Source organism: Zea mays, chromosome 5 (assembly GCF_902167145.1).
Source record: "Zea mays cultivar B73 chromosome 5, Zm-B73-REFERENCE-NAM-5.0, whole genome shotgun sequence".
Classification (NCBI taxonomy): Eukaryota; Viridiplantae; Streptophyta; class Magnoliopsida; order Poales; family Poaceae; genus Zea; species Zea mays.
Genome location: NC_050100.1, coordinates 23,208,376 through 23,234,288, shown reverse-complemented (window position 1 = coordinate 23,234,288; position 25,913 = coordinate 23,208,376). Strand labels below are relative to the sequence as shown.

General features: G+C 53.7%; 2 protein-coding genes across 3 annotated transcripts; both read left to right on the top strand.

Moving 5' to 3' along the window:
* Window positions 1-20,330: 20,330 nt before the first annotated feature.
* LOC103626102 (protein TIFY 3) lies at window positions 20,331-24,184 on the top strand. 2 transcript variants are annotated; one of them, XM_008646476.3, is made up of 6 exons: window positions 20,331-20,637; window positions 22,525-22,625; window positions 22,719-22,805; window positions 22,875-22,944; window positions 23,047-23,104; window positions 23,856-24,184. In XM_008646476.3, exons 2-6 carry the CDS (start codon window positions 22,584-22,586, stop codon window positions 23,995-23,997), a joined length of 399 nt encoding a protein of 132 aa, XP_008644698.1. In that variant the 5' UTR covers window positions 20,331-20,637; window positions 22,525-22,583; the 3' UTR covers window positions 23,998-24,184. The 2 variants fall into 2 exon arrangements, with proteins under 2 accessions (XP_008644698.1, XP_008644697.1); XM_008646475.4 differs by having other exon boundaries at window positions 20,351-20,637; window positions 22,719-22,944; window positions 23,856-24,148.
* Window positions 21,440-22,045, top strand: LOC103628068 (uncharacterized). Its single transcript, XM_035958976.1, has one exon. It carries the CDS (start codon window positions 21,455-21,457, stop codon window positions 22,028-22,030), a length of 576 nt encoding a protein of 191 aa, XP_035814869.1. The 5' UTR covers window positions 21,440-21,454; the 3' UTR covers window positions 22,031-22,045.
* Window positions 24,185-25,913: the final 1,729 nt, after the last annotated feature.

The window sequence follows — 25,913 nt, the reverse complement described above, 5'->3', positions numbered from 1 at the left end:
CTCCTCCAACAAAGGGAAGGAGAAGAAATCTTCTTCGCACCACAAAGAGAAGAAGGAGAGATCTTCCTCCCACAAGCCACATCGGAGAGGGGACAAGCACAAAAGAATGAGGAAAGTGGTCTACTACGAGACCGACACTTCATCAACATCGACCTCCGGCTCCGATGCGCCCTCCGTAACTTCTAAACGCCAAGAGCGTAAGAAGTTTAGTAAGATCCCCCTACATTACCCTCGTATTTCTAAAAATGCACCTTTACTTTCCGTCCCATTAGGCAAACCACCAACTTTTGATGGTGAAGATTATGCTAGGTGGAGTGATTTAATGCGATTTCATCTAACCTCACTCCACAAAAGTATATGGGATGTTGTTGAGTTTGGTGCACAGGTACCATCCGTAGGGGATAAAGACTATGATGAGGATGAGGTGGCCCAAATCGAGCACTTCAACTCTCAAGCGACAACAATACTCCTCGCATCTTTAAGTAGAGAGGAGTATAACAAAGTTCAAGGGTTGAAGAGCGCCAAGGAGGTTTGGGATGTGCTCAAAACCGTGCACGAGGGAGATGAGCTCACAAAGATCACCAAGCGGGAAACGATCGAGGGGGAGCTCGGTCGGTTCCGGCTTCGCAAAAGGGAGGAGCCACAACACATGTACAACCGGCTCAAGACTTTGGTGAACCAAGTGCGCAACCTCGGGAGCACGAAGTGGGACGACCACGAAATGGTTAAGGTTATTCTAAGATCTCTCATTTTCCTTAACCCCACTCAAGTTCAATTAATTCGTGGTAATCCTAGATATACTAAAATGACCCCCGAGGAAGTTATCGGGAATTTTGTAAGTTTTGAGTGCATGATCGAAGGCTCGAGGAAGATCAACGAGCTTGATGATCCATCCACATCCGAAGCTCAACCCGTCGCATTCAAGGCGACGGAGGAAAAGAAGGAGGAGGCTACACCAAGTCGACAACCTATAGACGCCTCCAAGCTTGACAATGAGGAAATGGCGCTCGTCATCAAGAGCTTCCGCCAAATCCTCAAGCAAAGGAGAGGGAAAGACTACAAGTCCCGCTCCAAGAAGGTTTGCTACAAGTGTGGTAAGCCCGGTCACTTTATTGCTAAATGTCCATTATCAAGTGATAGTGACAGGGGCGACGACAAGAAGGGGAGAAGAAAGGAGAAGAAGAGGTACTACAAGAAAAAGGGCGGCGATGCCCATGTTTGTCGGGAGTGGGACTCCGACGAAAGCTCTAGCGACTCCTCCGACGACGAGGACGCCGCCAACATCGCCGTCACCAAGGGACTCCTCTTCCCCAACGTCGGCCACAAGTGCCTCATGGCAAAGGACGGCAAAAGGAAGAAGGTTAAATCCAACTCCTCCACTAAATATGAATCGTCTAGTGATGATAATACTAGTGGTGAGGAAGATAATTTGCGTATCCTTTTTGCCAACCTTAACATGGAACAAAAAGAAAAACTAAATGAATTGATTAGTGCTATTCATGAAAAAGATGACCTTTTGGATTCCCAAGAGGATTTTCTAATTAAAGAAAACAAGAAGCATGTTAAGGTTAAGAATGCTTATGCTCTAGAAGTAGAAAAATGTGAAAAATTGTCTAGTAAGCTAAGCACTTGCCAAGAGACCATTGACAACCTTAGAAATGAAAATGCTAGATTAAATGCTAAGGTTGATTCTCATGTTTGTGATGTTTTAATTCCCAATCCTAGAGATAATGATGATGATTTGCTTGCTAGGATTGAAGAATTAAACATTTCTCTTGCTAGCCTTAAAGTAGAAAATGAAAATTTGATTGCTAAGGCTAAAAACTTTGATGTCACTATTTCTGATCTTAGAGATAATAATGATATCTTGCGTGCTAAGATCGTTGAACTTAATTCATGCAAACCCTCTACATCTAGTGTTGAGCATGTTCCCATTTGTACTAGATGTAGAGATGTTGATATTGATGCTATTCATGATCACATGACTTTGATTAAACAACAAAATAATCATATAGCAATATTAGATGCAAAAATTGCCGAGCATAACTTAGAAAATGAAAAGTTTAAATTTGCTAGAAGTATGCTCTATAGTGGGAGACGCCCTGGCATCAAGGATGGTATTGGCTTCCAAAGGGGAGACAATGTCAAACTTAATGCCCCTCTAAAGAATTTATCTAACTTTGTTAAGGGCAAGGCTCCCATGCCTCAGGATAACGAGGGTTACATTTTGTACCCTACCGGCTATCCTGAGAGCAAAATTAGGAGAACTCATTCTAGGAAGTCTCACTCTGGCCCTAATCATGCTTTTATGTATAAGGGTGAAACATCTAGCTCTAGGCAACCAACCCGTGCTAAGTTGCCTAGAAAGAAAACTCCAAATGCATCAAATGAACATAGCATTTCATTTAAAACTTTTGATGCATCCTATGTTTTGACTAACAAATCCGGCAAGGTCATTGCCAAGTTTGTTGGGGGCAAACACAAGGGATCAAAGACTTGTGTTTGGGTACCCAAAGTTCTTATGTCTAATGCCAAAGGACCCAAAACCGTTTGGGTACCTAAAATCAAGAACTAAAATTGTTTTGTAGGTTTATGCATCCGAGGGCTCAAGTTGGATACTCGACAGCGGGTGCACAAACCACATGACAGGGGAGAAGAAGATGTTCTCCTCATATGAGAAAAACCAAGATCCCCAACGAGCTATCACATTCGGGGATGGAAATCAAGGTTTGGTCAAAGGATTGGGTAAAATTGCTATATCTCCTGACCATTCCATTTCAAATGTTTTTCTTGTTGATTCATTAGATTACAATTTGCTTTCCGTATCCCAATTATGTCAAATGGGCTACAACTGTCTATTTACTAATGTAGGTGTTACTGTCTTTAGAAGAAGTGATGATTCAATAGCATTTAAGGGAGTGTTAGAGGGTCAGCTATACTTGGTAGATTTTGATAGAGCTGAACTCGACACTTGCTTGGTTGCTAAGACTAACTTGGGTTGGCTCTGGCACCGCCGACTAGCCCATGTTGGAATGAAGAATCTTCACAAGCTTCTAAAGGGAGAACACATTTTGGGACTAACCAATGTTCATTTTGAGAAAGACAGGATTTGTAGCGCATGCCAAGCCGGGAAGCAAGTTGGCACCCATCATCCACACAAGAACATCATGACTAGTGACAGGCCACTGGAACTCCTTCACATGGATCTATTCGGCCCAATCGCTTACATAAGCATCGGTGGGAGTAAGTACTGTCTAGTTATTGTGGATGATTATTCTCGCTTCACTTGGGTGTTCTTTTTGCAGGACAAATCTCATACCCAAGAAACCTTAAAGGGATTCTTGAGACGGGCTCAAAATGAGTTCGGCTTAAGGATCAAGAAAATTAGAAGCGACAACGGGACGGAGTTCAAGAACTCTCAAATTGAAGGCTTCCTTGAGGAGGAGGGCATCAAGCATGAGTTCTCTTCTCCCTACACTCCACAACAAAATGGTGTAGTGGAAAGGAAGAATCGAACTCTATTGGACATGGCAAGAACCATGCTTGATGAGTACAAGACACCGGACCGGTTTTGGGCCGAGGCGGTCAACACCGCCTGCTACGCCATCAATCGGTTATATCTTCACCGAATCCTCAAGAAGACATCCTATGAACTCCTAACCGGTAAAAAGCCCAATATTTCATATTTTAGAGTTTTTGGTAGCAAATGCTTTATTCTTGTTAAGAGAGGTAGAAAATCTAAATTTGCACCTAAAACTGTAGAAGGCTTTTTACTAGGTTATGACTCAAACACAAGGGCATATAGAGTCTTTAACAAGTCCTCAGGACTTGTTGAAGTTTCTTGTGACGTTGTGTTTGATGAGACTAACGGCTCTCAAGAAGAGCAAGTTGATCTTGATGAGATAGGTGAAGAACAGGCTCCATGCATAACGCTAAGGAACATGTCCATTGGGGATGTGTGTCCTAAGGAATCCGAAGAGCCTCCACATGCACAAGATCAACCATCCTCCTCCATGCAAGCATCTCCACCAACTCAAATTGTGGATGAGGCTCAAGATGTTGAACAAGAAGATCAAGAAGATGAGCCACCTCAAAATGACGGCAACGATCAAGGGGGAGATGCAAATGATGAAGACAAGGAGGATGAACAACCAAGACCGCCACACCCAAGAGTCCACCAAGCAATACAACGAGATCACCCCGTCGACACCATCCTCGGCGACATTCATAAGGGGGTAACCACTCGATCTCGTGTTGCACATTTTTGTGAACATTACTCTTTTGTTTCCTCTATTGAGCCGCACAGGGTAGAGGAAGCACTTCAAGATTCGGATTGGGTGATGGCGATGCAAGAGGAGCTCAACAATTTCACAAGGAATGAGGTATGGCATTTAGTTCCACGTCCTAATCAAAATGTTGTAGGAACCAAGTGGGTCTTCCGCAACAAGCAAGACGAGCATGGTGTGGTGACAAGGAACAAAGCTCGACTCGTGGCCAAGGGGTATTCACAAGTCGAAGGTTTGGATTTTGGTGAAACCTATGCACCCGTAGCTAGGCTTGAGTCAATTCGCATATTATTGGCCTATGCTACTTACCATGGCTTCAAGTTTTATCAAATGGACGTGAAGAGTGCCTTCCTCAATGGACCAATCAAGGAGGAGGTCTATGTTGAGCAACCTCCCGGCTTTGAAGACAGTGAGTACACTAACCATGTTTATAAGCTCTCTAAGGCGCTTTATGGGCTCAAGCAAGCCCCAAGAGCATGGTATGAATGCCTTAGAGATTTCCTTATTGCAAATGGCTTCAAAGTCGGCAAAGCCGATCCTACTTTATTCACTAAAACTCTTGACAATGATTTGTTTGTATGCCAAATTTATGTTGATGATATTATATTTGGGTCTACTAACGAATCTACATATGAAGAATTTAGTAGGATCATGACAAAGAAATTCGAGATGTCTATGATGGGGGAGTTGAAGTATTTTCTAGGATTTCAAGTCAAGCAACTCCAAGAGGGCACTTTCATTTGCCAAACGAAGTATACTCAAGACATTTTAAGCAAGTTTGGAATGAAGGATGCCAAGCCTATCAAGACTCCCATGGGAACAAATGGGCATCTCGACCTCGACACGGGAGGTAAGTCCGTGGATCAAAAGGTATACCGGTCGATGATTGGTTCATTGCTTTACTTATGTGCATCTCGACCGGACATTATGCTTTCCGTATGCATGTGTGCGAGATTCCAAGCCGACCCTAAGGAATCACACCTTACGGCCGTAAAAAGAATCTTGAGATATTTGGCTTACACACCTAAGTTTGGGCTTTGGTACCCTCGGGGATCCACATTTGATTTGATTGGTTATTCAGATGCCGATTGGGCAGGGTGTAAGATTAATAGGAAGAGCACATCGGGGACTTGCCAGTTCTTGGGAAGATCCTTGGTGTCATGGGCTTCAAAGAAGCAAAATTCGGTCGCTCTTTCTACTGCCGAAGCCAAGTACATTGCCGCAGGCCATTGTTGCGCGCAATTGCTTTGGATGAGGCAAACCCTGCGGGACTACGGTTACAAATTAACCAAAGTCCCTTTGCTATGTGATAATGAGAGTGCAATCCGCATGGCGGATAATCCCGTTGAGCATAGCCGCACTAAACACATAGCCATTCGGTATCATTTTCTTCGGGATCACCAACAAAAGGGGGATATCGAGATTTCATACATTAACACTAAAGATCAATTAGCCGATATCTTTACCAAGCCACTTAATGAACAATCTTTTACCAGACTTAGGCATGAGCTTAATATTCTTGATTCTAGGAATTTCTTTTGCTAATCTGCACACATAGCTCATCAATACACCTTTGATCATGTCTCTTTTATATATGCTATGACTAATGTGTTTTCAAGTGTATTTCAAACCAAGTCATAGGTATATTGAAAGAGAATTGGAGTCTTCGGCGAAGACAAGGCTTCCACTCCACTCTACTACTCATCCTTCGCCGCCACTCCGCTCCACTCTCCGTCTTTGGTATAATCCTCACTCATATGTTTCATTTGCCAAAGGGGAGAAAATAGTCAACAAATGGGCTCTAATGATTCCGTTTTTGGCGATTCATGCCAAAGGGGGAGAAAGGTTGAGCCCCAAAGCAAAAGGACCGCACCACCACCAATTTCAAAAACTTAGTATTTTCCAAGAGCATTTTTTCAGTTGGTATCTTATTGAGTTCAAAAGGGGGAGAAAATAGTTTTTCAACTTTAATCATCAAAACCCTCTTGAACACTAAGAGGATGATTTCATTCAGGGGGAGTTTTGTTTAGTCAAAGGAAAGGCATTTGGAACAGGGGGAGAAAATTTCAAAACTTGAAAATGCCTTGCAAACTCTTATTCATTTACCTTTGACTATTTGCAAAAGAACTTTGAAAAGATTTTCAAAAGATTTTTGCAAAAACAAAACATATGGTGCAAAATGTGGTCCAATATGTCAAAAACAAAGAAACAATCCATGCGCATCATATAAGTATTTATGTTGGCTCAATTCCAAGCAACCTTTGCACTTACATTATGCAAACTAGTTCAATTATGCACTTCTATATTTGCTTTGGTTTGTGTTGGCATCAATCACCAAAAAGGGGGAGATTGAAAGGGAATTAGGCTTACACCTAGTCCCTAAATAATTTTGGTGGTTGAATTGCCCAACACAAATATTGGACTAACCAGTTTGCTCTAGTGTATAAGTTATACAGGTGCAAAAGGTTCACACTTAGCCAATAAAATGACCAAAAGTTGGGTTCAACAAAAGGGCAAAGGAGCAACCAAAGGCTCCTCTGGTCTGGCGCACCGGACTGTCCGGTGTGCCACCGGACAGTGTCCGGTGCACCAGAGGACCTCAGCTCAAACTCGTCGCCCTCGGGAATTTCAGAGGCAACTCCGCTATAATTCACCGGACTGTCCGGTGTGCACCGGACATGTCCGGTGCTCCAAGGAAGGACGGCCTCAGGAACTCGCCAGCCTCGGGTTTTCATTCCAGCCGCTCCGCTATAATTCACCGGACTGTCCGGTGTACACCGGACTGTCCGGTGCATCTGCGGAGCAACGGCTACTTCAGGCGCCAACGGATACCTACAGCGCATTTATTGCGCGCCAGTGCGCGCAGGGGTCAGACACGCCCATGCTGGCGCACCGGACAGTGAACAGTGCATGTCCGGTGCGCCACCGGACATCAAGGCGGGCCCAGAAGTCAGAACTCCAACGGCCAATTTCCAACGGCACTGGTGACGTGGCTGGGGCACCGGACTGTCCGGTGTGCACCGGACTGTCCGGTGTGCCATCGAACAGACGGCCTCCACCAACGGTCATGTTTGGTGGTTGGGGCTATAAATACCCCAACCACCCCACCATTCATTGCATCCAAGTTTTCCACTTCTCAACCACCTACAAGAGCTAGGCATTCAATTCTAGACACACCCAAAGAGATCAAATCCTCTCCAATTCCATACAAAGCCTAAGTGACTAGTGAGAGTGATTTGCCGTGTTCATTTGAGCTCTTGCGCTTGGATTGCTTTCTCTCTTTCATTCTTTCTTGTGATCAATACTCGCTTGTAACCAAGGCAAGAGACACCAATTGTGTGGTGGTCCTTGCGGGGAGGTTTTGCTCCCGGTTGATTTGATAAGAGAAAGCTCACTCGGTCCGAGGGACCGTTTGAGAGAGGGAAGGGTTGAAAGAGACCCGGCCTTTGTGGCCTCCTCAACGGGGAGTAGGTTTGAGAGAACCGAACCTCGGTAAAACAAATCCACGTGTCTCACATCATTATTCACTTGCGATTTGTTTTGCGCCCTCTCTCGCAGACTTAATTATATTTCTAACGCTAACCCGGCTTGTAGTTGTGATTAATTTTTGAGAATTTCAGTTTCGCCCTATTCACCCCCCCTCTAGGTGACTTTCACCTCGTACCAGAGACAGCGGTGCAGTCAGTCCCTGACGTGATGTCATCACCGCCCATCGACCAAGAGGTAACGACCGATTCTCATCTCACGCCCCTTGGATTCAGCCTCGACCCGCCAAGCGACTTCGCTTTGGCGGGCGCCCTCGTAGAGGCGAGTCCAAACCCTCTGGGGTTTCGTGTGCGGTCACCCTGGGACCGGCTGACGGACGTCTCGACCTACGGGCCCTCGGGGTCCGAGGAAGATGACGAGCCCGACTTCTGTTGGGATTTCTCTGGACTTGGCAACCCCAGTGCCATGCGGGACTTCATGACCGCATGCGACTACTGCCTTTCCGACTGTTCCGACGGTAGCCACAGCCTCGGCGACGAGGACTGCGGCCCGAGTCGCGAATGTTTCCACGTCGATCTAGGGGATCCGTCCGAAGGCAACCATCTTGGTATGCCGGAGAACGGTGACCTCCCTAGGCCTGTGCCTCACGTTGACATCCTACGGGAGCTAGCAGTGGTCACCGTTCAGGCGGGGGGTCATGACCCACAGCTCGAGCAAATCCGCGGGGTGCCGGCCAGGCTCGACGAGGGAGCAGGAGCACTTGAGCCGATCCGTCGGGACGTCGGGCAGGAATGGGCGGGCCAACCTCCGGCCGGGGAAATGCGTCATCTACCCCAGGGCTTCCAGCACCGCATCGCCGACGATGCCAGGATGAGGCCGCCGCCCGCTTCCAGTGGAGTCGGCCAGAACCTGGCTGCAGCGACAATGCTCCTCCGCGCGATGCCAGAGCCATCAACCACCGAGGAGCGGCGAATCCAGGGAGAGCTCAAGAATCTCCTGGAAGGCGCCGCGGTCCGACGGGCCGAGAGCTCCGCCTCCCGAAGGCAGGGGTACCCCTCGGAACATCATGCCGCGACTTCCCGATTCATGCGGGAAGCCTCGGTCCACACCGGACGCACGCGCAACACAGCGCCTACGGCCCCGGGTCGCCTCGGCAACGAGCACCATCACCGCGACCATCGGGCCCACCTCGATGAGAGGGTGCGCCGAGGCTACCACCCCAGGCGTGGGGGACGCTACGACAGCGGGGAGGATTGGAGTCCCTCGCCCGAACCACCCGGTCTGCAGGCCTTCAGCCGTGCCATACGACGGGCGCCGTTCCCGACCCGGTTCCGACCCCCGACTACCATCACAAAGTACTCGGGGGAGACGAGACCGGAGCTGTGGCTCGCGGACTACCGGCTGGCCTGCCAACTGGGTGGAACGGACGATGACAACCTCATCATCCGCAACCTCCCCCTGTTCCTCTCCGACACCGCTCGCGCCTGGTTGGAGCACCTGCCTCCGGGGCAGATCTCCAACTGGGACGACCTGGTCCAAGCCTTTGCCGGTAATTTCCAGGGCACGTACGTGCGCCCTGGGAATTCCTGGGACCTCCGAAGCTGCCGACAGCAGCCGGGAGAGTCTCTCCGGGACTACATCCGGCGATTCTCGAAGCAGCGCACCGAGCTGCCCAACATCACCGACTCGGATGTCATCGGCGCGTTCCTCGCCGACACCACCTGCCGCGACCTGGTGAGCAAGCTGGGTCGCAAGACCCCCACCAGGGCGAGCGAGCTGATGGACATCGCCACCAAGTTCGCCTCTGGCCAGGAGGCGGTCGAGGCTATCTTCCGGAAGGACAAGCAGCCCCAGGGCCGCCCACCGGAAGATGCCCCCGAGGCGTCAACTCAGCGCGACGCCAAGAAGAAGGGCAAGAAGAAGTCGCAAGCGAAACGCGACGCCGCCGACGCGGATCTTGTCGCCGCCGCCGAGTACAAGAACCCTCGAGGTGCCAACCTCTTCGACAAGATGCTCAAGGAGCCGTGCCCCTATCATCAGGGGCCCGTCAAGCACACCCTTGAGGAGTGCGCTATGCTTCGGCGCCACTTCCACAGGGTCGGGCCACCCGCAGAGGGTGGCAGGGCTCGCGACGACGACAAGAAGGAAGATCACCAGGCAGGAGAGTTCCCCGAGGTCCGCGACTGCTTCATGATCTACGGTGGGCAAGCGGCGAACGCCTCGGCTCGGCACCGCAAGCAAGAGCGTCGGGAGGTCTGTTCGGTGAAGGTGGCGGCGCCAGTCTACCTAGACTGGTCCGACAAGCCCATCACCTTCGACCAAGCCGACCACCCCGACCATGTGCCGAGCCCGGGAAAATACCCGCTCGTCGTCGACCCCGTCGTCGGCGACGTCAGGCTCACCAAGGTCCTCATGGACGGAGGCAGCAGCCTCAACATCATCTACGCCGAGACCCTCGGGCTCCTGCGTGTCGATCTGTCCTCGGTCCGGGCAGGCGCTGCGCCTTTCCACGGGATCATCCCCGGGAAGCGCGTTCAGCCCCTCGGACAACTCGACCTTCCCGTCTGCTTCGGAACACCCTCCAACTTCCGAAGGGAGACCCTGACGTTCGAGGTGGTCGGGTTCCGAGGAACCTACCACGCGGTACTGGGAAGGCCATGCTACGGAAGTTCATGGTCGTCCCCAACTACACCTACCTCAAGCTCAAGATGCCGGGCCCCAACGGGGTCATCACCGTCGACCCCACGTACCGACATGAGTTCGAATGTGATGTCGAGTGCGTGGAGTACGCCGAGGCCCTCGCCGAGTCCGAGGCTCTCATCGCCGACCTGGAAAGCCTCTCCAAGGAGGTGCCAGACGTGAAGCGTCACGCCGGCAACTTCGAGCCAGCGGAGACGGTTAAGTCCGTCCCCCTCGACCCCAGCAGCGACGCCTCCAAGCAGATTCGGATCGGCTCCGAGCTCGATCCCAAATAGGAAGCAGTGCTCGTCGACTTTCTCCGCGCGAATGCCGACGTCTTCGCGTGGAGTCCCTCGGACATGCCCGGCATACCGAGGGATGTCGCCGAGCACTCGCTGGACATCCGAGCCGGAGCCCGACCCGTCAAGCAGCCTCTGCGCTGATTCGACGAAGAGAAGCGCAGAGCCATAGGCGAGGAGATCCACAAGCTAATGGCGGCAGGGTTCATCAAAGAGGTATTCCATCCCGAGTGGCTTGCCAACCCTGTGCTTGTGAGAAAGAAAGGAGGGAAATGGGGGATGTGCGTAGACTACACTGGTCTAAACAAAGCATGTTCGAAGGTTCCCTACCCTCTGCCTCGCATCGATCAAATCGTGGATTCCACTGCTGGGTGCGAAACCCTGTCTTTCCTCGATGCCTACTCAGGGTATCACCAAATCAGGATGAAAGAGTTCGACCAGCTCGCGACTTCTTTCATCACACCCTTCGGCATGTACTGCTATGTCACCATGTCGTTCGGCTTGAGCAATGCCGGTGTGACGTACCAGCGGTGCATGAACCATGTGTTCGGCGAACACATTGGCCGGACGGTCGAGGCTTACGTCGATGACATCGTAGTCAAGACGAGGAAAGCCCTCGGAAGCTTTCTCCCGAGACCTGCATCAACCCTCCGTCAAGATCGACGACACGCCTGAGCCCGAGGCACCCTCGGCCCAGCCCGAGGTACCCTTGGCTCAGTCCGAGGTACCCACGGTTCGACCCGAGGTGCCCTCGGCCCCCGAGGGTGAGGCACTGCGCGTCGAGGAGGAGCGAAGCGGGGTCACGCCTAATTGAAACTGGCAGACCCCGTAACTGCAATATCTCCACCGAGGAGAGCTACCCCTCGACCGAGCCAAAGCTCGGCGGTTGGCGCGGCGCGCCAAGTCGTTCGTCTTGCTGGAAGATGGGAAGGAGCTCCACCACCGCAGCCCCTCAGGCTTCCTCCAGTGATGCATTTCCATTGCCAAAGGCCAGGAGCTCCTACGAGAGGTACCCTCGGGGGCTTGCGACCATCGCGCAGCACCCCGAGCCCTCGTTGGAGACGCCTTCTGACAAGGTTTCTAATGGCCGACGGCGGTAGCCGACGCCACTCGAATTGTCCAACCCCGCGAAGGACGTCAGTTCTACGCAAGGCAGACCCACCCCTTGCGGAAGACACCCGGGGGCTACACGCACCCCTGGGAAAAAGTTCTGAAGCCCGGAACAAACAAACTGGCCAACAGTCAAGGCGAGGTCTGCACCAACACTTGGAACGTCTAACAGCTACGTCGCCTCTACCCTTAAGATGCTTTCAAGTTGTTCATATACCTCGCTCCCACGCAAGTTTTGGTCATCAAGGAAGGGTCAGCCTTGCCTCGGCAGAGCCCGACCCTCCCTCGGGGGCTAAAAGGGGGGAACCCTCCCCCCCTCTGCGTCAAAATTTTCAATCGAAAAGGCTTTTGCGTTCCCCTGGCTATGTCGGAAGCAGGACCCCAAGGAGCGAATGCGGGTGCATTTAAGTGGCAAGGCTGACTGAGCCGAGGGACTCCTATGCCTCTGGGTTACGGACACCTCACTCGTCGCCCACCACGAAAAGTGACTCCTACTTGGGGAAGCCACCCTGCTACTGACAGGCGGAGCCGGACACGCAAAATGAAAGGAAAAGGGGCACGACTTTATGCAACGATAATAAAGTGTTCAGGCCTCAGCGGCCGCAAGAAGACACACGTGCATCCAACAGAAACAGCTCCGACAGAGTTAGGCGTCGCCCGGGGAAGGGGCCGCGCCTTCGGCTTCGTCCCCGCCCTCGGCGAAGTCCATCCCGGCTTCGGACGACGGCGCAGGCGGGAGGATCTCCGCCTCGAAGGTGGTCGCCAGCACTGCGCTCGGACCCGCGGCGGCCGCGTCGAGCCTCTGGACTTCTGCCAGGGCGGCTTCATCTTCGTCAGGAAGGCAATACCCCTCGTTGACCCGCTCCAGGTCCACGACGTAGTGGGAAGCGAGCACGGCGAAGGCCCGCCTGACGCCGTGGTGTAGCGCCTCGCGGAGTCTGCCGCGCACATGATCGCCCAAGGCCTGCAGGCGACTTTGAGGGGAGCTTCCCGAGGGGACGTCGCCGAAGCCAAGGACCCGGCAGAAGTCCAAGACGGCCTCGGACATGGCCGCATGGTCGGCCTCCCTCTGCTCGGCCGCCTCGGCAAGCGCCTTGGCGGACTCATCAAGGGCGGACTCGAGCTCTGCGGACAGCCAGAACGGAAGATCTCAAGCGCAAGCGGAGGAAACAAGCTGAAACGAAAACCGAAAATGGCCAGGGCGTACCTCCGGCTCGGGCACGCTGCTCCGAGGCTGCGACCTGGGCTACGGCTAGGTCGGCTGCAAGGGCTCCAGCCCGGCTTTCAGCCTCGGCAGCCCGGCCCCGAAATTGGTCTCGCTCACTGGCGACCTGGTCGAACTCCGACTGCTGTCGTCACACCTCTGCGCGTGCCGCTGCCGCCTCTGCGCGTGCCGCCGCCGCCTCGGCTCTCAGATCGGTGCATAGCAACCGAAGGTCCGCCACCTCGGCGCCCTGCTGAGAGAGGCGTGCAGTAGCCCCGGCGAGCGAGGTCCTCAGGGATCGCAGCGAGCCCCAGACGTCGACCTCGTGGCGGATGAACGACGACTTGGTGGCGCTCAAATCCGTTAGATCCTGAGGGAAGGAAGCAGGGCGTCACAAAAAGCGCCTTGGTCACAAAAAAAGGTATGCCCGAAACCATCACCTGGAGGATTTTGGGGACGTCCCTGCAGAAAACCTCCAGCGACGACCGGAGCGACCCCACCGTTGCCTCGGCACACTCGCGGAGCTCATCCCAAGACTGCTCCTCCCGTTCATCGTCGAGAACGAAGAAGGGATCTTAGGCCTCACGGGTCCGGAACCGGAGCAACTGGCGTCGACCCTCGGAGCTCCGCCGCACAGCAACAAGGCTGCCGCTCGGCGGGACAGATCGCGTTTCCGCGCCCCCCTCCTCCGAGGCACCGAGCGCCGACGCCTCGGCCATCTCAGCGTCGGCAGCAACAGGTCGCCCCCCGACTGGGACGACAACGGCTTCAGTAACAACAGGTGCCAGCACCGCCGGCACGTCCGGTGGGGCCGGGGCCACGTCCGCATCAGCCGCCTCCTCTAGCACGATGGCCGCCTCGGCAGAAGAGCCGGCCTCGGGAACTCGCTCCACGGCGACTGGTGCCGCCTGAGCCCCCTGCTGTGGAACGCCTTGCGAGAAGGCCAGCTGAATGGCAAGGCCCGGAGCGGTGCCGGCTGCGGAAGCCGATGCCGTCTTAAGGGCCTTTCGGGGAGCCAGATCGGTCAGGCCATGGCTTCGCTTGCTGAGGAGGAAAGAAAAATCGCGGTCGGGACATACAAATGAAAAGCCAGGACGAAGATGTTCCAAGATACTTACCAGCTACGGGCCATGATCAACCGTGCCTGAGGGGAGGTCTCTCGGATCTCGACCCCCAAAGGCGCCGCCGAGGTCCGCCCCGCCGGCAGCTTCGGCACCACCCTGGCTTTAGGCGCCTTGGACGCCCAGGAGACGGATTGCCCAGGCACTGCCGCGGCGACCTGAGGGTCGCTCTCCTGCGCTGCCAGCGTGGGCGATGGCTCTCGGGGAACAGACGCCTCGGCCTGACTCCCCGGGGTCACCTCAACTCCCCCGGCCGAGGGGTCAAGTACCCTCTTGGTCTGCCCCCGCTCTTCGGGCCGGGACCTCGGCGTCCCGACTCCGGGGACTGACGGTGCTAGCCCACTCGGGGGTTGGCTCGACGACTCCTGGCCTAGCCTCAAACCTGGGCTGAAGCCGAGGCGGGCAGCCATGTCGTCATCCTCGTCATCATCTTCATCCTCGTCGTCGTCGTCAGGCGTTTCCGGCAACGGCTCCCTCAGGAGCCCCTCCCTCTCCTGCCGACGACGGAGCTTTTCCAAGGCGTCTCGGGCCCGCATCCGCTCGCGGGCCCGGGCCTTCTCCGCGTCCTTCTTCTTCTTCTTCTCCTCCGCGGCAACCCGTCGCGCTGCTCGGTCCACCGCATCCTCCGGGACCCGTGGCAGGGAAAGCTTGTGCCACCCTACCTCTTGGAGACAGATGGAAATCCCGACCGTAAGAATCAAGGGCAACCCGGCGCAAGGAGAAGGAGGGAGCGGACACTCACCAGGGTCACGCACCCTTGGTCGGGGCACATTAAGGGCTGGGAGAAGGCGCTGGTGTCTGGTTTTCCCAACGCGACGGCCACCCGCCCGTGGAGAACGTCGAAGGGAAGAGGATCCGAGGACATCCGCGAGCCCTCCAAGTCAGCCTCCGGCGTCATCTCCCAAAGCGGCAACCGTCGCTCCGCCAAGGGAAGCACCCTCCGGCGGTGGATGGCGGCAATCACTCCCGCGGCGGTGAGTCCCCCTTTCCGCAACGCCTTCAAGGCCTTGAGAAGGGGCTCGAGGTTCTTCTGTCTTTCGTGCGGGGTCCCGCGACGGTGACCACTCGCTGGGAAAACGACGGGAGCAGCTCGCCGTCATTCCTGAGGTAGAACCACCGGCGCTGCCACCCTTTATTCGAGGACGCAAGGATGGCGGGAATGTACAGCAACGCTCACGACTGCCTTAGCTAGAGGATACAGTCGCCGGCCCGCACTGCCGCGTGGACCTTTCTCTCCCCCGTCGGCGAAGCAAAAAGCTCCGCGGATAAGAGATGAGTCCACAAGTCCCAGTGGGGGGCGATCCCCAAATACCCTTCGCACACCGCTACGAAGATGGTGGCTTGCGAGATGGAGTTGGGGCTGAGGTTGTGCAACTCCACCCCATAGTGGTGCAGGATCGCCCGCATAAAGCTGCTCGCCGGCACACCGAATCCCCGCTCATGAAAGGAGACAAAGCTCACGACGTACCCCGGCGGCGGGGACGGAGCGGCTCCGCTCGCAGGGGGAATCCACTCCGGCCGCCTCTCATCAGAGAGAGGGCGAAGTAAACCCTCAGCAACAAGATCCTCCAGATCACCCGCCGTGACCGTGGAGAAAGGCCATGGATCGCGCGGCGGGATGATGGTCACCCGGTCGGCCATCACCGAGCAAAATGGGTGGCGGCGGAAAAAACTGGGGAAGCGGTTTCCTTTTCTCTGGCTAAACCTCTCGGGTTGCGAAAACCTAAGGGGGAGGCGAGAAGCGGAGCAAAGAACCGTCGCCAGACCCTCCTCCGAGTATATAAAGGCCAAGACGAGACCCGTTCAACGTTTCGTCCGGACCCACCGCGGGATTAAAAAAACCCAAGGCGAAACGGCCGTTCCTCGAACGGCTCGCGCACGCGCAACGACCGCCCCGCGAACCGCACGCCCCATCGCATTAACTCCGCGGCGGGAAAGGCGGCACCTCTGGCGGGGGAAGCAAGCAACGCTTCGCCTTCGCCATAATGACCGCGTCAAAAAAGGTACGCTGCACCGTTCAATTTCGTATCCTTTTCCTCTTTCTCTCTCTTACAACAGGGACCGGGAAAGGGGGATACCCCGAAAAGGATCCTTCTCCGTGAAGGAACCAGGCTCCGAGCCTCCCTACTGATCAGAGGTTCGAAGGCTGGCCCCTCGGAAGGGTTCAACAGCCGCCTCAGAGCGTGTGGGCTCCACACCCACTACTGGTCAGAGGTTCGAAGGCCGGCCCCTCGGAAGGGTTCAACGACCGCCTCAGGCTACTCGGGCTCCGCGCCCACTACTGATCAGGGGTTCGAAGGCTGGCCCTCGAAGGGTTCACAGCCGCCTCAGACACAGAGCGAGGGATGACCATGGGTACGTTCGATACATAACCAAGGCTCGGGCTGCGCTCCCGAGGTACCCTAGGACATTTCCGAGACCAGCGGGAACGATCTTGTAACGGAATCCCATCAGAGGGAGGCATCGAGCCCTCGGACCCTGTCGACAGGGGACCGGGTCCGGCAGATCACCCGCAGGTACTTTTGGGCGCGCCTCTGGGCCTCTAGCCGACCCATAGCAAATGGGGCACGGACGTCCGCTCGGATTACCCGCCAGCAGCTCACCGGAGACACCATGTTCGGCGCCCACCGAGGGCAACAAGGCGCTTTCCCCCCTCCACCTTGCGGAAAGGCGACACAGGGGCGTATGTAAAAAAGTTGAGTCTGTCCCTGATCGTCCCCTCGCCCTGTGCAGAGGCTCGGGGGCTGCTCTCGCAAACCCGGCTCCGGCCAAACCGTTGACAGCGTCAACATACCAGCCCGAGAACTTGGAACCCGACCGTGCACCCGGGCTACGACCAGCTCGTATGAGGGAACGACCAGACCAGCCGAAGCATTACACAAGGCATTAAGACCTCGGAGGAGTCAAACCACTCCTCCGAGGCCTCGGGGGCTACACTCGGCGGGTGCGCTCGCGCGCACCCACCGGAACGAAACGCAACCGAGAAAGGCTGGTCCCCTTACAAAAAAGTGCGACTAAAGCCTCCAAGCGAGTGTTAACACTCCCTTCGAGGCTCGGGGGCTACTGTCGGGGACCATAATTAGGGGTACCCTCAAGTCTCCTAATTCTCAGCTGGTAACCCCCATCAGCATAAAGCTGCAAAGGCCTGATGGGTGCGATTAAGTCAGGGATCGGTCCATTCGAGGGACTCGATCACGCCTCGCCTGAGCCTAGCCTCGGACAAGGGCAGCCGACCCCGGGGGATCTCCGTCTCGCCCGAGGCCCCCCTCCAGCGACGAACATATTTCCGGCTCGCCCGAGGCCCTGTCTTCGCCAAGAAGCAACCCTGACTAAATCGCCGCGCCGACCGACCAAATCGCAGAAGCATTTAATGCAAAGGTGGCCTGACACCTCTATCCTGACGCACACCCTTCAGTCGACAGAGCCGAAGTGACCGCCGTCACTTCGTCGCTCCACTGACCGGCCTGACAGAAAGACAGCGCCGCCTGCGCCGCACCGACTGCAGTGCCACTTGACAGAGTGAGGCTGACATGCAGTCAGGACCGGCCTCCGGCACCATAGGAAACTCCGCTCCGCCCGACCCAGGGTTCGGACTCGGGCTAAGCCCCGGAAGACGGCGAACTCCGCTCCGCCCGACCCAGGGCTCGGACTCGGGCTAAGCCCCGGAAGACGACGAACTCCGCTCCGCCCGACCCAGGGCTCGGACTCGGGCTAAGCCCCGGAAGACGGCGAACTCCGCTCCGCCCGACCCAGGGCTCGGACTCGGGCTAAGCCCCGGAAGACGACGAACTCCGCCCCGCCCGACCCAGGGCTCGGACTCGGGCTAAGCCCCGGAAGACGGCGAACTCCGCTCCGCCCGACCCAGGGCTCGGACTAGGGCTCAGCCCCAGAAGATGACGAACTCCGCTTCGCCCGACCCCAGGGCTCGGACTCAGCCCTGGTCTCAGCCGACGGTCTCCGCCTCGCCCGACCCAGGGGCTCGGACTCGACCATGGCCACGGAAGACAGACTCGACCTCGACCTCGGAGGAGCCTCCACATCGCCCAACCTAGGGCGCAGACCAGCCACGTCAACAGGAGGCGCCATCATCACCCTACCCCCAAGCTGACTCAGGCTACGGGGAACAAGACCGGCGTCCCATCTGGCTCGCTCCGCCAGATAGGCAATGATGGCGCCCCGCACGCTCTCTGACGACGGCAGCTCTCCGCCCCCTTACGGAAGCAAGAGGACGTCAGCAAGGACTCGACAGCTCCGACAGCTGTCCTTCCTCCAGGCTCCAGCGCTCCTCCGACGACCACGACACCACATGAACCGGGCGCCAAAACCTCTCTGGCCGCCACGATGGCGTGTACTTAGGGCGCTAGCTCTCCTCCGCTAGACACGTAGCACTCTGCTACACCCCCCATTGTACACCGGGATCCTCTCCTTGCGCCTATAAAATGAAGGACCAGGACCCTCTTAGAGAGGGTTGGCCACGCGGGGACGAGGACAAGACAGGCGCTCGCGTGAGGCCGCTCGCTCCCTCTCCCGCGTGGACGCTTGTAACCCCCTACTGCAAGCGCACCCGACCTGTGCGCGGGACGAACACGAAGGCCGCGGGATTTCCACCTCTCTCACGCCCGTCTCCGGCCACCTTTCTCCCCCCCTTCGCGCTCGGCCTCGCGCCGACCCATCTGGGCTGGGGCACGCGGCGACATTCACTCGTCGGCCCAGGGACCCCTCGGTCTCGAAACGCCGACAAGTACAAAGTCAGGCACCTCTTACGGTGGCCAAAAACAGGAATACATAAAAAAAATCCACACACATTCTAGCAAGCTAAACTCTACTCAAGACCAGAGATTGGGGTTGTTAGCGGTCAAGATTTTTAGCCCCCAACTTACTCCCTCTCCTCCTCGGCTAGTTTAATAATGGCCTCCAAGTTAGGACTAATTTTATCAAAGATGCAGCGGTTCCGGTGGTTCCAAAGGATGCAGAACCCTAAAATAATTAGGGAATTGAAGCCCTTTTTGGCCGCACCAAGCAGCTGACCACTAGCTCTTTCCCACAAAGCTCTTCAATCATTCTAAAATTAGGTAAATCTTAAATGCTCCACAAAGTGGAAACAACCTACTATTTGGAGAAAATTTCTAATTGGATTACAAGTTACAACACCTGTATTTGCTAGCGGAGAGAGTGCATAAAAGTGTTCCATGGGCTGGCCACCGTAAGACGCTGCATAAAAGGCAGGCACGTCGACTGCCCAGTGTAGCAGGGCCGACGGCACAGGGCCTCCAAAATGTTAAGTTTTCTAGTAGCATAGCAAGAATTATTTGATGTTTTACAAAATAAGCTGAAAAATCTTAGCTTTAGAATAGATAAAATAAGAGGACAAGAATATCACAATAGATCAAATATGAAAGAGCGTAATTTAGATTACTTTTATCTCTACACACTATGAGTTATAGGGTCTATTTTTATGTTTTGCACCGGGGCCCAAAATAGTGACCTGCATAAAGGTTTCCATAGTATGGGTCAGTATTTGGATAATCGTATGCGTATTGACCATGCCAGACACAAATTGTGAAATTAGAAAACATAGGTTGCACCAAACTCATTTTTAGCAAGAAGGGTCATTGGTGGTAGACCTCGTTTAAAAAAATCAAAGAAGAAGCGAGTTAGATTTGGCTGGTGCAAAGTTTTCGAGCTCCTTGATGGCTTGATGGATTGCGGTTTTCGTACGCCTAGTTTCGTTTCCTATGTGCCCGTGTGTTGCCACGAGCGTAAATTAGATTAGGTGTGAGGTATGGATTGACCTAATCCGATCACGGGCACATACCTAGGTGGGAAGGGGGCGCTTAGGCTCTAAATATAATTATTATTTATTTTTAAATACTAAGTTATGTGTTGTCTGATGGTTAGCTATAAATTTTTAAAGCAAAGAACGTGGGTACGAGTGCTCACTCGGCACTATTTTTTGCGCGCGGACGCTGGACGTGCGGCAGGCTCAGAGTGTTAGCGCTTAAAGTGATACTGTGGTAGTATCATGTGCCCATATTAGGTTTTTAATATAATAGTATAGATATAGATTTATATATTTCATTTTGAGAGGAACCGAGTCTGGGCCTTGACGACGGAAACGTTGTGTGGTCGGGATGACCTGCCACCAACCAGGCCAGGCCTTTCCGCCGAGGACTTGCCGAACCACGAAAGCCCATCGCGTGGTGCTTGTGTGCTGCTCCCCTCAATCCAATCCCACGGCCGGCGCGCGCGCGCAGGCCGCAGGCGAGCAGCGAACTCTCCAAGCCCTCGCTCAGACGCTGCACCCACAGTCCCACACCCACTCTTTCCCGGATCCCGCGCGGTTCGATCCGGAGGGGCTGGCGAGGAGGGGATCCCCCGGCTTGTGAGGAGGAGCCCCATTAGCGGCCGCTGCCGTTAGGGGCGGGACTGGTACTTCCTCCCTTCGATCCCTGGTGCGTTCCATTCCATCCCCTCCTCAGCTTTCGTCTCCGGCCGAGTGCGTGAAGCTTACAGCTCCCGATGATTGCGCGGCGCTGATTTTGTGAGCGCATTGTGACATTCGTATCCGGCTGTGATTACATCGCCCGCCTCTGGTCATCATGCGGTTCACCACTTGTTGCGTTGATTGATGCATGACTTTGGCTTAGCTTTGTGGTGGGCTCAGGATTGGCTCGGCGCGTAATAACTGTTTTTGTGTGCCTGTGCCAGTAATTGACCCTGAAATTTTACAGCCACGCCAGTTTATTTTTTTCACAACAATGCTTAAGGTTGTGTTCGGTCGACCGCGTAAAATAGGGGAGATTGTGCTGTTTCTCTACAACTATTAAGAGCCAATTGTAGACCGTGCCCCCGCCTCCGTGACCCCCGCGCACCCCGCTCAGGTCCGCACCCCGCTCAGATCGGAACGAGATCCTCTGACGTGGGGAGAGGGCACTGCCGCGTGGTCCGCCCCCATCCCCTCCCTCCCCCCGCAGGTCCGTGACCGCCGCTCCTTCTTCCCCCACACCCCGTCTTCGGATCTGCGACCGTCGCGCCCCCAGCCGTCTGCTTCAACCCCGGGCTGTGAGGAGAAGGAGGACGACGATGCGCGAACTAGCCAGAGAGCGTCACCTTGGACCCTCAGGGTCGCGAGCCATACACGGGCGTCGCTGACGACACCACGCTGCCAACCCTAGCCGCGCCTGCCTTCCTCCCCCGCTTGCCGTCGAGTATCGATGTTTGGAGGTGGGGGCGCCTTCGCCGGTGAGGTACCTGGTGGGGGCAGCGATCATGATGAGCGGTGTGGTGCCTTCCTCCCTCCATGTCCTCCTTCGCGCCGAGCGCGCCCTCCGCGACCGCGACGTCGGCGAGGTCCACATCCCGCTGTCCGAGCTCCTCTCCGGCGCCCCCGACGGCCCCGTCCCCGCCAAGTTCGTCGCCTACCAGGTGCGCAAGATCTCCTCCGGCAAGCCCCAGGGAGTCCTCAACCTCTCGTACAAGCTCGGCGAGGTCGCCAACGGCTACGCCCCCGCCCCGCCGCCCAGTCCGCCTACGCCCAGCCTCCACCGACCGCCGCGTACCCGCCTCCTTCAGGCAAGGCTGATGCCTACCCGCCTCCCGCCGCGTACCCGCCTCCTTCAGGCAAGGCCGACGCGTACGCCCCCCTGCCACCGCATACCCGCCGGCAGCCAAGGCCGACGCGTACCCACCTCCATACGGCGCCTACCCGCCCGCCGGCGGCAAGGCCGACGCTGCTTACCCGCCCTCATCCGGCTACCCACCCGCGGCAGGCAAGCCAGGCAAGGGGGGCGAACCGGTGACGGCTTACCCTTCGGCCGGTCCCAGCACGGCGGCGCCCTACGCTAGGTTCTTCAGAAGCATTTATTTGTTTTCCCACGGCAGTGCTAGAACAATAGTGTTATCGTTCTGCTATTTCAGTTCCATTTGTTTCCTGGTTAGTTGTTATCCTCCAGGCTCTGAACAATAGGGACATCTGAATTAATCAGATTCCAGGAAAAATCGTTGTGACTAGATCCGATATCTGTATCACTAAGGCCTACAAATGATTTGAACGCCACTGTCCAGAAAGCCAATCCGTTCACTGGCCAAGTAGACATACCTTTCTATCAGAATTTTACCTCCGTTTTTTTAATCATTTTAGGAAGTAGGACGATTGCTTTCTACCCCCGTGTCCGCGCACACATTCTATCCTATGCCGGTTTGAACCCACCACATGGCTTTCTGATATGCTTTTATCTGAACCAGTAGTGGGAGTGACATGGATCTGCCTACTTTCAATTCAGAGGTGCTGTTTTATCTGCCTTTGTGTGTTCTTATTTTTTTGCATTCTTTACTACAAGGTCTGCAATGTTGCCGATGTCGAACCCTTCAGCTAATCCCACACAGCTTACAATTTTCTATGGTGGATCAGTATGTGTATGACTCGGTGCCACCAGAAAAGGTAAATATTATCTTCACGCCATTTACAGATATCTTGTCCTTCTGTACCATCTGTTAAAATACACATGCTAATACACTAATTTGGCATTGACAGGCTCAGGCAATCATGCTTATAGCTGCAGCTGCGGCAGCTGCGGCAGCCACCAAAGGCAGTGCTGCCACTGCTTTTAATCCTCCAATGGTACATACAGCCACTGTCGCCCCAGCAGCAGTCTTCTCTCCTGTGCTTACACGGTCTCCATCACTGCAGAGCACTTCTGTAGCAGCTGGACAAGCTCAGGTTGTTGCTGACCCTAGCTCAATAAGCAAGCTTCACGCTGGTAAGACCACTGCATCTTTGTGTAAAAATCCAGAAATGGAATACCTTTTCCAGTGTTGACATTGTCCAACACGTCTTTAAACTATCTTGATCTTTTTGCCAGATCTCCCCATTGCCAGGAGGCACTCTCTCCAGCGCTTCCTTGAGAAACGTCGTGACAGGTTAGCATGATACATGAAAGCAACAGGGCTCTGATATTCTGAATCTTATTGTTAGGCCTCTTATTCTACAATCTACATGTTTAAAACTTTTGTTATAAACTGCTGTATGTGGTACCACACTAATTTTTTCCCCGACTATTGGCACCACAGTAATCAACAGTATATTTTGTACCGTATTCTGTTTTTTGTCCTCCAGGCAGGGTAAAAATAAAATAAAATTTGCTGTTATAGCATTTAAATGATTGCACTTTCTGCTGACAAGTGCTCAATGACATCCCTAAAAAAAATCTATAATTTCTTCACAGAAAGATTGGTAGAGAGCCTGCTTCCATAATACAACATATAGCTGCAAATAGCCTTGGATCATGTAACTCCCTTGAAATTTTTTTTAAAAAAAATCTGCAAATCGATATTAACACAAGACAGAGTTCTGGGACCAGCAGTAGATACAAAAACCAACATTACCCCCATTTAGCTGCTCCAAATACCATGTTTTTCCCCTGTTAGGAAAATAACATATCTGAGAATCGGGATGTTCCTGTGTATTATCCTGTTCTATTTGGAAAAGCTGGCCACTTAAAGATCCAGTCTCAAGGTTGCAAACTAGCACCATTTTTTTTTTCTGATGTAAGCTTTAGATGCCTGTTTTTGCCTTATCTTAGAACTGAGTTTAGAATTGTTTCTTAGTATAACTTTTTTTATCGTGGATCTACTGATTTCAAGTGATTAAATAAATGATGGCACGAAACAGGGTCGTGCGCAAAGCTCCGTATAGCCCCGCCAAGTCGTTCGATGGCATGGAGTCAGCGGGAATGGAGATGACTGCGGACGGCAAGCAGGGCGCAAGGCCCAGTATCTTGAAAGGTTGGGGAGCCGCGAAGTCTGAAGTCTGAACGGTGAAAGCGTAGCCCCGCGGGAGCGTGGCGGTGTCTGGGAACCGTGAGAGCACCTAGAGGGGGGGGTGAATAGGTGATCCTGTAAAAACTTAACTTATAGCCACAAAGACTTGTTAAGGGTTAGCACAATAATTGCCAAGTGGCTAAAGAGGAGATCTTGCACAATACGACTATCACAGAGAATTCAACACAGAGTAGACACAGTGATTTATCCCGTGGTTCGGCCAAGTACAAAACTTGCCTACTCCACGTTGTGGCGTCCCAACGGACGAGGGTTGCAATCAACCCCTCTCAAGCGGTCCAAAGACCCACTTGAATTCCACGGTGTTATGCCTTGCTTATCTTTATCCCACTCGCGAGGAATCTCCACAAATTGGAGTCTCTCGCCCTTACACTTAAGATTCACAAAGAAACACGGAGTAAGGGAGGGAAGCAACACACACAAATCCACAGCGAAATGCGCACACACACGGCCAAGAATCGAGCTCAAAGACTATCTCACAGTTTCTCACAGGAACGGAGCTCGAATCACTTAGAATCACAAACGGATGCGCAAAAACTTAGTGTGGATGATCAAGAATGCTCAAAGGTTGCTTGGGTATCTCCTCCATGTGCCTAGGGGTCCCTTTTATAGCCCCAAGGCAGCTAGGAGCCGTTGAGAGCAAATCTGGAAGGCTGATCTTGCCTTCTGTCGTCGGGCGCACCGGACAGTCCGGTGCACACCGGACAGTGTCCGGTGCCCGATTCCTTTCCTTAAATGGCGAAGCCGACCGTTGCAAATGCGGGAGCCGTTGGCGCACCGGACATGTCCGGTGCACACCGGACAGTCCGGTGCCCCCTTCCGACCGTTGGCTTGGCCACGTGTCGCGCGCAGAATCCGCGGCCGACCGTTGGCCCTGGCCGACCGTTGGCTCACCGGACAGTCCGGTGAATTTTAGCCGTACGCCGTCGGCGAATTCCCGAGAGCGGCCTGTTCGGCCAAGGCAGCCTGGCGCACCGGACACTGTCCGGTGCACCACCGGACAGTCCGGTGCCCCAGACCGAAACAGCCCCTTGGCTGTTATACAGCCACCTCTTTCTTTTTCTTTTTCTTCCTGTTTCCAATACTTAGACAAGTATATTAGTACACAAAACCAATGTACTAAGACTTAGAAACATACCTTTGCTCTTGATTTGCACTTTATTCATCCATTGCATAAATTCACATTTAAGCACTTGAGTTGGCACTCAATCACCAAAATACTTAGAAATGGCCCAAGGGCACATTTCCCTTTCAATCTCCCCCTTTTTGGTGATTTATGCCAACACAACATAAAGCAACTAGAACAAGTGCAAAATCACTTCAAATAAAACTCAAATTGATTTTGACTCAATTTTGGCATATATGGATCATCCTTTGCCACCACTTGGTTTGTTTTTGTAAATTAAACTCAAATCTCTATCTCTAAGTCAAACACACATGTTGAAGCATAAAGAGAGTCATTCCAAAAGAGATTGATCAAAAACTCCCCCTATTTCCCATAATCAACACTTCTCCCTACAAGAAGCCAACTTCTGACAAGAGAGACAATAAGAGACAATAAAAGCGTTTGACAAAACAAAAACTCTATTCTACTAATTTCAAAAACTCTATTCTACTATTTTCAAAATCTCTCAAGTGGTAGCTGATCCATTTATCACTTTGGCCTTTATTTTCTCCCCCTTTGGCATCAAGCACCAAAACAGGATCAATCTTGGCCCTTTAACCCCATTGCCTCACCAAAGTCTTCAATTAAGAGCAAATGGCAATAAGATTTCATGAGATGAACTTGGAATAAGTTACCCTCTCATCGGAGTGCAGTGGAAGTCTTTCATGGTCCAAGTCCACCTTTTCCCTTTCAATCCTCCTCCGAGACTAAATCATCAACTCAAGC